Genomic DNA, 12,862 nt, shown 5'->3' with positions numbered 1-12,862 from the left:
CTGATTTGGGTCTGAAAGTGCTTTACATCTATGCAAGTGTCTAAAGTATCAGATAGAAATCTGAGCACCAAAGAATGCACATTAGAGTACACCCTGCAGTTACTGTACCATAATACTCAGCATATCTGTAATCTAAACCTTTGTTATGTTTTCCAGGAGAACAGGAGGAAATACTGGGAAAAGAATCAATTAATTGCTATTGAATTATCTGATCTGGTAATCTACTGCAAGCCAACAAGCAAAACCAAGGACAATTTAGGTATTATCTTTAATATTACAACTGAATTTTACTCTTTCTGGTATCTTTACAGATGTTAGTTGAGATTTTAGAACTGAAGGTAAAATCTGGCTGAACACTTGTGGTTTGTTTGTAAAAAACCTTCAAAGTGGGTTTACTGTGAATTATATGATTTTATGGTAAGAACCTGTTTGCCAGGTCTAGGCTGTTGAGATGTATGTGGCTTCATAATGTAACTGAGGTCTGTGTAAGTGCAGGTGTGGAATCTGATACTGAAAGATGTACTTTTCATTCCATTGTTTTGTCATTGCTGCTGGAGAAGCCAGCAAACGTGCTCTTTTCTTTAAGTTTCTTTGCAAATGTTTTTAATAAGCTGTCACTGCAGTTAAGACATTATAATTATAGTCATTGTTTGAGGCATTGGCTAACCCTGGCTTGCCCTTTCTTCTCCCCATTTAAACCCAGGAAGAGATGTCTCATTTAAATACGTGTTATAGTGGTCAGAAGTACATTATTAGCTATGATGAGATGAGGACATGACTATGGGCTCTTATCTGCCCTCCTGCAAAAGCATGTGGCAGGCAGGCAATTTTAACTTTCAGACTTGATTCTCAACCAATTTGCTGTGTCTGCCTGAAAATGGTGCCAATTATTGGATTAAAGGACAAAGCAAAACAAAGTAAAACAAAGTGTTGGTAAAAATACAGTATAAATGTCAACTTATTTCTTCCTTTGGTAACTACTTTTCTTCCTCACCCCTGTGCAGACAATCCTGATTTCAAAGAAATCCGTTCTTTTGTGGAAACCAAGGCAGAGAGCATTGTGAAGCAAAAACCAGTTGAGTTGTTGAAATACAACCTGAAGGGACTGACACGTGTTTATCCTAAAGGACAGAGGGTCGACTCATCCAACTATGACCCATTTCGCCTCTGGCTTTGTGGCTCCCAGATGGTGGCTCTTAACTTCCAAACTCCAGGTAATATTCCCTTTGAAGAAGGATCTAATCCACCTTCCATTTCACCAGGAACGAGCCCCTTTCTGGCCCTTCTGCCATTCTAGTCACTGTCCTGTTTATTTGTACTTCCCTGCTGGAAGGGATGTGGAAGAACTGAAGTTTGCTTTTGAATGTGTGGATCGCCTTATAGAGCTGGGCCCTAAAAATGGGTCTCCAAAAGCCCTGTCTCTGAGCCAAACTAACCCTAAACTCTAAAAGATTTATTTCACCTTGATCTCTCTGTGATAAGCAAGCAGAGATATTTACAGTAAGTTTCAGGTGTAGGAATAGAAGGCTGTGTTCCACTTTCTGGTGAGGGCCAGCTATCTTATGACACATTGATAGGAAGCCAATTGTGGATGGAGATGGGGTTTTGGGGATTAAAATTGATGAAAAATAGCCTGTCAGATTGAGTTCCTGAAGAACCCGAGTCTTTGAACTTACCTTTCCAGCTCTTTCTGATAAAATGCTGACCAGGAAGCACTGCAGAGAGGAGCCACTGGTCTGGTATTTCCTTGGCTTTATTCCACTTGGATCTTTTGTTATGACTGTTTAACTCTCTCCCTAGATAAATACATGCAATTGAACCATGCCTTGTTTTCACTTAATGGACGCACTGGCTACGTCCTGCAGCCAGAGAGCATGAGGAATGAGGAGTATGACCCAATGCCAAACGACTCGAAGAGGAAATTGCAGATGATTATGACAGTGAGGGTAAATCTCTTTTGTAAATTATGGTTTTTTACCAGTCATAAATATCTATAAAACTAAAAATAAAGCTATTATATTTCAGAGCAAGATCTGACAGATTGTCAAAATACTGTTTTTAAGTGTCAGCGTGTTTGAGAATAAAATTAGCTTTACTGGTTTCCTAAAAAGAAATATATATCTTTATCATGCTAATGAAGCACATGTTTTAGGACTGAAAACACAATCCTGGGGTAATTTTTTTATAATTGTTAATAAAAACTCCAAATGAACTAACTTGCATTTCCAGCCTAATAACTTCTCAACAGAAGGGTCCTATTGTTTTGCAGCAGACTAACTAGTTAGGAGATTTTGAGTGTGGAAGAAAAATATTTATAATGAAATAGAGAAACTAAACAGAAAAAAATAATAAGCTGATCTCCCCTTCATCATATTTAACACACTATGACTTAATCTGAATTTCATTCTCATTTTTCTTCCAGAGATGGGTTTATCATTTGAAAATTTTGCTATGTTGACTTAGTGCCAAGCAGGGATTGAACTTGTGTCTCTTCTCAGTTGCTATGCAGTAAGACATGTCCTTTAAAAGTATGTTTTCTGAGAAAGAAGAAACACATTAACTGCTTTTCACTGCAGTTTAAAGACAAGTTAAACAGGGCCTGTGAATGCAAAGCAGAAATGTCTAGAAATAGGTATGTAATAAAGACTGAAGAAAGATAACAAAAACTTATGCTACAGGCCTGGTCTGGAACTGCACATTGTGTGTAATGAATGTCAGCTGCAGTATCTTACAATGAAAATCACTGGGTTACCCAAACAATGGTTATTTGTTGCACAGATAGTATGTTTACTACATGCAAACATATTCGAGAAAGAGGGCGTGTGCTTTTCCACGTTCTTCTGGATTTTTTTTCCCCCCTCTAGTTCTGCAGGATGTCTTCTGTTCAGAAATAATGGTGCCAAGTTTCCTTTGGAGGTGGTTATAATTTCGAGTTGCTTTTGCAGGTTTTGGGTGCTCGTCATCTCCCTAAACTCGGTAGAAGCATCGCTTGTCCCTTTGTAGAGGTTGAAATTTGTGGGGCTGAATATGATAACAGCAAATTCAAGACAACAGTTGTGAGTGAGTATCTGTGGCTTTCTGTGTTGTAAGGATGTGGTTATACTTCCAATGTACTTAAATAAAGTGAGTAGGCAGGGGATGACCATGTATTTATGTTGCCTGTAATTGGCCAGCAACTTAAATTATAGGGAGGAGTAGGTTAACTGTTATTCTGCACTGGTAAGTCATACAGTCTTATTCTCTTGCTTGCCTCAGGGCCAGTTAATTTGAGAAACTTCAATGTATATCAAGTTTTGAAAAAATAGTAGTGTTGCAGTTTGGAAAAAAAAGAAGTCCCATTCTGTTGTGTTTTTGCCTGTGCATAAGTTTCTGTATTTGCATATTTTAAAAAATTGCTGTCTTGAAAGTGCCTCCAACAGTGCTAGTCAGTTCCCAAAAGTCTGGCCCAAATAGAGAGTTACTACTGTGAGATCCAGACTATGTTTATTTAAACTCAGCTTCTAAGACTGGCACCCCCTGGGAGACAGCTTGGGTGTATAGGGCTGTAAAATAGTATAACTTGCAATGCAAGAGAAGTTTGATCAAAGCTCGCTCCTGGGGAGTTCTGGATAAGGGATGTGTGTTTGTAAATGAGCTTCATTTAAGTGCCATGGGGCAATATCTCAGCCACTTCATATTTTACCATTTAATATTTCTGGATGCAGCAGTTTTCCTCTGGTAAATAACAAGCTTTGGTTCTGGGTATCCAAACCAGTGATACCAGTGGAAAACAAACACAAAAGCAGGAGCAAGAATGTGCATTGTTGCTCTTTGGTACTTCAGAGAAGAGGATTATGGTTTAAACTTTTTGTGGGAAGTGACCAAGACTTTAGAGAGCAAACATCCTGGCTGTGTCACATACAAATGTTGGCATTCTGTACATGGCTACATGTACCCTGGGCCAGGATACAGGTAGTGCTTTTCCTGTTTTTTTTCCCTCACATATGGAATGTGAGGCTTATGAATATGAGCTATTAATTAGCTTTTTTTTTTTTCAACAAATACATGTCCCAGGGGGTTTTATATGGTTAAATACAAATAATAGCTTTCCTTAACAGATTTTCATCCCTGCCTAGTTTCCTCCTATGTCCCCCACCAAGTAAACAAATACAAATCTTTTGAAGCAAGGTTACAACATGAGACAGATGGTAAATAGGATTTTTGGGCCTTTGTATCTTAGGAAATGTCCTGGGATACATAGCCTTATGTGAACCAGGTGAATTTACTGCTCTATACTGCAATTGTTTCCCTTTTCCTACAGATGACAATGGCCTGAATCCAGTTTGGGCACCCTGTGCAGAGCAAGTGAAATTTGAGATTTACGATCCAAACCTGGCATTTCTGCGCTTCGTTGTTTACGAGGAGGACATGTTCAGTGATCCCAATTTCTTAGCACACGCCACTTTTCCCATCAAAGGAATCAAATCAGGTAGGATCAGTGGTTACAATGAGGGGCTGTATCAGAAAGATACTGTTCAGCATTGTTGTACTGTGACTTCCTCTGTGGTTCTGGACTCCCTCCTTCCTCTATGAACCCGACTTACTCTTGCTTTAGTTTTCAAGAGCATGTGAAGTCATGAGTTTCTCAATTTTACCATTCTTGCCTTTTGCTCCTCTCTAACTGCCATAGCAAAGCCTGTTCTCATCAGTGGAGCATTTGAGCACTGAAAGAATCCCCTCAGGACTGTGTGCACCTTTTTTGTGGCTGCACATGACCCTCTGCTTTGGCTCTAATTGTCCTTTGTGTATGTTCCCCCCAACCCAGGTTTCAGGGCAGTCCCTCTCAAGAATGGCTACAGTGAAGATATCGAGCTGGCCTCGCTTCTGGTTCACTGTGAAATGCAGCAAGTTCTGGTGAGAACCACTGTTTGTTTTTTTTTTTTTTTGTGCACTTAGCATGTATGTTATCAGTACTTTGTGGAAACCAGGAACTGAGGATTTAGTTTTCTGTTCTGTATCTGATGTGTTATTGTCAGGCATTTCTTCTGCAGGTTCTGGGGAAGACAAATAGCACAAATTGAGTTACTCTCCCTCTGGGTGGACAGATTACATGGTTGTTAAAAGAAATAATGCATAAACAAAGCATCATTACCTCCACTAGTTTTTGCTGTAACAGCATGGTCGTTGTCATTCCCTGTTAACTGAGTGATGCCATGCAAAGCTAGCTAAAATCAGCTTTGACTTCGTAGAATAACCTTTTTTTTAAAGGTCCTACATAAAAAAAAAATCACTTTAGCAAGAGAAGATAGTAATTTCTTCCAGTATTTCGTGAAAATAAACAACCCATCAAGTGGAAGACATATCTGGTCCCTACAGAAGTGCTAATCTGCTTCTTTTAATCCTCTCTAAAACACTTACTCGATGTACTTGTATTTTAAAACACATAGGGAAAGAATAGTGATTCATCCTTGCTCATGAAGCCAGGCATTAAAGTGGCTGATCTGTGAATGGTGTTTGTTGGTGTTCTAAAGGTGCTGTTGTATAGCTTGATCTGAAGCAGGATTATTCTCAGACTCTTTCTCAATAATATTTCATGTATTTAAATACACTTGTGTAGAGGCCATGTGATGAAAGTTTAAAGATTCTTCTGGGAAGTGGTTATTTCAGGGTGCTTTCCAGCACCCTTCAGATTCAGAGAAAAAAAAAAAATTCAACTTCTTATTTGTAACCTTTTGCAACCATCCAGGCCTACACTGCACTTCACACCAGTGTATGTTGTTCTTCTGACTAAAACACCAAATTCTGGGAACTGTAAGTCATAATGTCTCTGAAGGGATTTGTACCTGCAGTTGCAAACGCTGAACTGGAAATGGCTGAGTTCAGTCACATTGTTCTTCACAAAGGAGTGGCAGCCTTTTTCAAACATCCTTTGTGGAGGCTTTTACAAAGCCACCTTGTAACACATGATGTAAAGTGACTGTGCAATGAGTGTTTGACAGCCATGGTAGGTTCTTTCTGTGGGTCCTGAGGGCAGGAGAGGGCTGGGAGCTGAGACAAGAGGGCTGTGTGTGTGTAAACAAGAGAGCTGTGTCCTTTAAAGATAATATTTAAATTGTTCATATTTCATGGACACGAATCTGATAGAGGAGGCCTGGTAAATTGCTGGTTTTTGGCTTGCTGCATTTGAGAAAACTGACAGCAGCTCACCATTGCTTAATGCTGAGCATGGACATCACTTGTGGATACACTGGGAATCCCTCCTGCTGTGGTTTCTCTTCAGGAATTCAGATCACTATTTGCCTGGGGCAGGAGCAGCTCTAACAGTGATGTTCAGAGCAGCAGTGTGTCTCCCAATCTGTCAGACTGAGCCCTTTGACCGTAGCACATTTCACACTCTAGAAACCCCTTCTGCTTGTTAAGCCAAATGAAGATGCAGCTCAGCTTTGTATTTTACAATGTCTGATGTCTCTGGGTGGTATTGCAGTGGAAGGAGAACTTTCAGAAATTTTCCCTTTTGTTTGGCAGTCTGCAACAAACCCAGACTTGCTGTAGTTATCAGCTCTAGAACTTCTGGCAGATCATTCAGGAAGCACCAGAAAAGATCAAGGCTGTCTCTGTTCTTCTGCCTCTTTTTAAAAAATGATGACCGTCCATAAAATGATACCATTTAATAACAGGCCTGTTTATATACAGAGCCCATCTGCATACACTTGGAGATGAAATACAAAATTATAAAGAGGAATTACAGATGGCTGTGGAATTTCTCAGGAACAGAGAAGCAAAAATATTGTAGACGTAAGCATGCACATTTGAGAGCTATTATGAGGGGCCTTATGCAGTTCCTGTAGAAGTTAAACAGTTTTCTTGATACTGTAGAAATACTGAGGTGGTTGTTGCATTTAGAAGCATGTCTTATTTGCTTGAAAATTGATTTACTTTCATCAGAAAGTGTGTGTATCTCTTCAGTATTTTCTGATTACAATCTGCCTCAGTGGTGCATATGTTTTTGACATAAAGATTGAAGGGGACATCCTTAAATGCAGTTTTAAGGTCTACCTTTGTGGATACGTTTATTTACAAGAACTAATAGTAGTACATATGTATCTTGATGATTACACCTGCAAATTGGGAATTAGCAATCTGCATTTCCTTTGTGATTTGGGAATACAGAGTTTCCTGCTGCTTTACAAACGAAAATTAAATAAATTACTTTTAAAATCTTAATCAGTAGCATAGCACTGAGGCTGTTTCAGTTGCTTCAGCCCATGCCTGTGTAGGAAGGTGTTTCAGGAAGAAAAAGAGGGTTTAGGAAAGGATCTTGTTCCTTCCTGTAAGTGAAACTCCCTGGGTGTGTTGGTAACCTATCAGTTTTCCTAGATGTGGACTGAATGCAGAAAGAGTCAGTCTTATTAGTATGCAGCCTTTGAAAATGTTTGGATTTATTACATTTATTGATTGCATGTCATTTCTTGTAGAATGAGTATCTTGTTTTGCTGCTGATGTGAAGATTAAGACTTCAGTCCTGCCAGTTCTATTCCCCACAAGTAACTCTGTAAAAAGACAGCTTTTGCATCAAAAGTTTTGAAGTATTAAAATAATTTGAAGTCCTAAAGGGAATAATTATGATTGTTTTATGCTTGTGGAATATATTGAGACCTTCTACCGTGGGCCACATGCAACAAGAGAAACTCAGACATAGTCAGTTGTTCTGCAAGTACTGAATTGCCATAGCTACAGAGAAATACAGGAGCTGTCCTTCTCTCTTGACCATCTGGGTACTTGCTGCTATTAGGGGTCCTATTTACTAGTCAGTATTTTGACCTTTAGTCTAGATTTCAGTAGACAATCCCAGGATTGACAGTTTGTTGCATAATACACAAATAGGATGGAAGAGCCAAAAAATAAACTTTAAAAAAAGTATAGTTAATGCTGTTATAATCTGATAGCTCACCATGATACACTATTTTCTGTTCTTTCCTCAAGAGACTGACATACTTTATTAGGGAAAAACATTCCAGCAGAAGTGTTTAGATGCACCTGAGTCATGGCCTGTGCTAGAATGTCCCTGACACCCCTGTTAGAGGGGCTGCTGGCTTTTTTCAGTGCTTTCTAAGTTAGTTTATTTCCATAAACATTCATAAACACATCAAACCAATTTTATAAAACATTCTACACAGTTATTAAATTGTGTTTAAGAAACAAAATAATCCCCCAAACTATAAATATTTGGTGCCATTTTGGGTGTATGTCTTACAAGTTCCCTTGATTTCCAATATTCTTTTGAAGGAGAGTGAAGAAGAGCTTTATTCCTCCTGTCGGCAGCTTCGGAAGCGCCAGGAGGAGCTTAACAACCAGCTGTTCCTTTATGACACCCACATGAATTTAAGGAATCCTAACAGAGATGCAATATTGAAGGAATTCAGTGTGAATGAGCACAAACTACAGATATATCAAGAGACGTGTAACCGCAGGTGGGTTGATAATCGTTCTCCTTTCCAAGGCAGCTCTATCTACACATGAGCTATGGTAAGGAAACCTCAAGAGTGGTGAGGGCAGAATGAGCTCATCTGAAGCGAGGAAGGGCTGCAGAGAAGCCAGGCTGGGCTGGGAGCCACTAGAGGCCAGCAGAAGCTGTGCAATGTCTGCTCAGTGGCATCTCAGTTTCAGTGATCACAGCGAGAGGTGTAATCCTGTGAGCTTTTATATTCCTCTCTTCGGCTTTCCAGGAGGAAAGTCTGGAAGTATGTACAGGCAAATAAACCTACCCCTTCACTCTTTCTACACTGTCAAAATTATGTCCCTGGAAATGTCCTGAGCATATTAGATGTGTAGGAACAGAGGATGCTTCCAGATACACAAAAGATAAAACCAGTATTGAGTTGTAATAGCACTGCATTGTCAGTTCAGTACATTATCCAGAGCTTAGGGGAGGGTTCTTTCTCCTTTGCTGCCACCTTTGGGATGAGTGTGAAGGAGACAGAGAGAGGCTTCATGTACCAGGAGAAAGTCTTGAGTAGATCTCATGACTTGAAGTATTCTTGCCCTTTTTTATGTGCGCTGAACAGCTGCATGAATCACTGGTTTACTCCCATTTATTGAGGAAAAAAATTACAATGCTTCTTGCTGATACATCACTCATTTTGGTATCTAGATTGAATTTGGTAGACTGTTTTCCTCTGAGAAATTCCTAGTAGACTGAACATTTTCCTTTTCTTTTCCCTTAAGATTAAAAGAGAAGAAAGTCAGTAACAGCAAATTCTACTCTTAAAGCCCATCATTCTTTGAGGCTGCTTTATGGTGCGATTCAGGAAGAGATTAATTTATCCTACTCAATGATGGTCTCATCAGATGGAATGACTGGAAGAAGAGGAGGAAGAGGAACGATGGGTTTCCTTGAGAATTTCTTATTATAAGAAAAACTGTATTAATTACTAATAATTTATATTCTGTACAAAGGATATTCTCTGTGCAAGCCAGAGCTTCTGTGTATTCAAGATTTTTAAAACTTGAGGACATGTTGGATAGACCTCACTTCTTATTATCAATACCTGAAGTACAACTCATCTCCTATATTTGTGTATGCAGGCTGTAGATAAGACATTCACAACCATTTTCATGCATGGAATCACACCACTTTAACAACCTGGCTCCTCAAGATTAACTAGTAGTGAGTTTTTAATTTATTAAATGCTGTAAAAGCACTTCTACACCAGCATTGTCACCTCATGTATGTTACAGTCCCTGGGGATTGTGCTTCTGATACTGTATAAAATATTTTTGGGCAGCTGATAGCTTGTACCTTGTTGTCTGTTATTAAAAGTTTTCTGTTACATTTTTGAGAACAAGATAATATGCTAATTTTGTTGAAAGCAAATACCCTTTTGTCACTGTAGTTGGGTTCTTCCTGTTGAACTCTGTAAAGGTTTAAGAAAGGAGCAATGTGTGAACCTCTATTCACAGCCCCTATGAACTTATGTCACAGCCTCAAGGCACTGGAAGGAAAAGTTTTAAGATATGCAGTAGGAGATATCTGTTTGTTTGCAGCAAGGGAAGGTATTTGAAATTCTGAGTAGCATTTGCTTTGTATAGTATCATTTTTGCAAATCCTTTCAGCTGCTAATGTGCTTAGAAATGAATTTTTAAATGAACTGTCAATTTTTAATCTTGCAATTCTACTTAGACGATAGTCAAATGATAGTGTTCTGTAAATGCAGGCCATTTTCCCAAAATGTAACTAATCCAAGAATGATAGTGTGCACAAATATAGAGGTACATCATTCTTGTGCCTTTAATCAAATCAAGTGCATGGAGCTACAGATGAGAAAACCTGTTAGATTAGCAAGTGTGTTTTCCTGCCAGAGCAGAACTAAAGTCCTTCGATGGAATATTTAACAGCAGTTGTCATAATTTGTGTATGTGTTGGTCCTTTGTGCTAGCACTGTTTTACTGCTATCAAATTTCTAGTTGCCTTATCTCTGCATGGGTGGAGTTTTGCTGTCTATGTTCCCGACTTCAGCTTTCAAATGTGTGCAGAGGAGTTTAGTTTTCTGCCTGAATGGCTGCCTGAGGCATCAAATGCTGCATACATAGTGCTGTATTTCTGATCACAGAAGACTTGCTTGGATTTGGGATTCATGGCCTGATGCAGCTGCCTCAGCAATTTTCAGTTTCTCTTGCTCCCCACGCTGTGACTTCTGTTGTTTCAAGAGGCTCTTAATTGATGCCATTGTGCATTCACAGATGATGGTTTGAGGAACCCCCTTGAGGTTTTAGCTGTTCTGTAAAGACAGTCTTGTCTCAAAGTTGAAAGTGTTATAATAGTGTATCCCACAATGGGGTAGCTGGTGTAAATTTTTTATTATAAAGAAATTAATTACTAATCACTCAGCTGAAAAACAGAGCAAAGTTAAAGGCAATTCTCTGCTTTTCATCCTCCTGCCTGAAATCTCTTCAGTACCCACTTGTGATTGACCTGTTCAAGGACTAGATGGGTGCAAACCTCCCTCAAACAAAGCAAAAAATCTCACCAACAGTGGATTTGGGAGGTGGAGCTGTAACCTAGGCTGCTGTATGAAGCTGGTCTTATCTGCAGTATCCAGGTCTAGGGAGGTAATCCAGCTGCTCTCCCTCGAGGTGGGGGTTCACCTTTGGTGTGCACATATTCTGCAGCATGTTGCAGGATGTGCTTAGTTTGTCATATGGTCAGTTCCTGTGCTATATATTTGACTCAACAGCCTCTGTGATTGCCATGTCATGCTGTGAGAACTCTGTGTTGTCAGTGTTGATCAGACAAGGTGGCCCAAAGCCTTGTCTGGAAGGCTCTGAGGTTGTTGCTGCTGTAGGATGAGATTCATGGGCAGCCGACTACCAGCAAGGTTTGGACTGATCACAAAAACTAGACTACAGGATGCCAGAGCTTAGGAAACTCAGACCTAGAGATCGAGGCTGTTGCTGTGGTGAGGTTTTTGTTCTGTTTGTGGGCACTTTTTTTAAAGCTCAATCCCAGAGCAGACACAAGCAAACTGTCCCTTCGTCCTGGCTTCCTCCGTTGGTATTCCTGACACAGGACAACCATTGTGTGATGGACACAGGAGTTCCTTGTGCTGTCGTTGTGCAGATATTTAAGAATTAGCACATTTTGTAGTCCTTTGAAAAGCCTGTGCACATTCTCCATGCATATCTGATGTCAGAAGTTATGAGGCACTCCTTCAGTATTTATGAAAATGCATTTTGTTTTACAGTAAGACTTTTCCCAAGAGTATGATGTTACACTGTATGCAGAATGAAAATACTGTTTTGACTGTTTTGTTGACTTGCTAATGATGGGCAAGGCTGTATTCTAACCCTTCCTTGGTTTCTTGCATTCTGTTTTAATCCAAGATCTCACCTCTCAGTTCTTTGTCAGGGCAGACTCTGTAGCAACTTTTTCACAGTTGCAACTGTTTGAATACCAAAGTAAGTCTGAATGTGTGTGCTAATTTTTTAATCCAGGAGGAAAAACATTTATAAATTTTTGAAGTTAACAATTGGTAAATTGTTATATTCTTATCCGAACTGTTTTAAATCACTGAAATAACTTATTAAAATAAATAATTTTTGATATCTCAGCTGTGATGTGAATGATGCCAGATGCTCCTCTGTTTAAGTATTGCTCATTGAATTTTATGAATTTTGCCATCATTTGAAGCAGTGAGTGAGTTCTTGCTGAAACGTGGTCTGCTGGTGTGTTCTGGTATGTTCTGCTGGAGGTTGGAAGAAGGGCAGTTCTGTGTTTTTAAGATGAACTGACTTAATGATTGTTTCTGTAGACATGGTTATTGTTGCTCTTCCATCTGCCTGCAAACACACAGGGCAGAAGGAAAAGGTCAAGGATCATGTTTAACTTGTGACTCCTACCCGACCTTTTTCAGTGAGAGGTAGATATCAACTTCAGCCCCAGTGAGAATCAGATTTGTATGAACTTGAACAAAAAACTCTGAAAGAGGCAGAGATTAAGTTGGTGGTAATTTGGAAGAACAGTAATCTTGATGTTTACCAAATCATGATGTTTATGCTTTCTGCCCCTTAGTTTGTGTGGGCAGAGGTGCTGCTGGGGCAATGCACACTCTCCTTATGTTGTGATTTTTTATAATTGTTGGGAGTTTTGGGAACAAAATTTTCTCAGTCTTTTGATAAAAATTATATGCTTATTGAACATGAATCAACATGAGATGTCTGCAGCCTACTCCTTCTAGGTCATTAGATAAGCTAAAGGGTCTTTATCACCTTTGAATTTGGGACTATTGGTATGCATGAGCTCTGCAGTCCAAAATATTGCTTTATTTAGGTGTTTTGTTGCCTGTATTCACGTTTTTTCTGCCCCAATGCATCTTTATGTTTCTCT

The 12,862-nt window shown here is 39.4% G+C and overlaps 1 protein-coding gene across 1 annotated transcript in view; it reads left to right on the top strand.

Annotated features, from left to right (window-relative positions):
• PLCG2 (phospholipase C gamma 2) overlaps positions 1–12,082 on the top strand; it is a 59,580-nt gene extending 47,498 nt beyond the window's left edge. The window contains 8 exon segments of the mRNA XM_027646710.1: positions 157–259; positions 1,005–1,214; positions 1,801–1,946; positions 2,946–3,060; positions 4,301–4,468; positions 4,805–4,893; positions 8,266–8,450; positions 9,205–12,082. Coding sequence (XP_027502511.1) covers positions 157–259; positions 1,005–1,214; positions 1,801–1,946; positions 2,946–3,060; positions 4,301–4,468; positions 4,805–4,893; positions 8,266–8,450; positions 9,205–9,247 — 1,059 coding nt within the window. The 3' untranslated portion in view covers positions 9,248–12,082.
• The last annotated feature ends 780 nt before the right edge of the window (positions 12,083–12,862 follow it).

This window comes from Corapipo altera, unplaced genomic scaffold (genome assembly GCF_003945725.1).
Source record: "Corapipo altera isolate COAL_440 unplaced genomic scaffold, ASM394572v1 62, whole genome shotgun sequence".
Taxonomy (NCBI): Eukaryota; Metazoa; Chordata; class Aves; order Passeriformes; family Pipridae; genus Corapipo; species Corapipo altera.
Note: the sequence above shows the minus strand (reverse complement) of the source record. Positions and strands in the feature narration are given on the sequence as shown.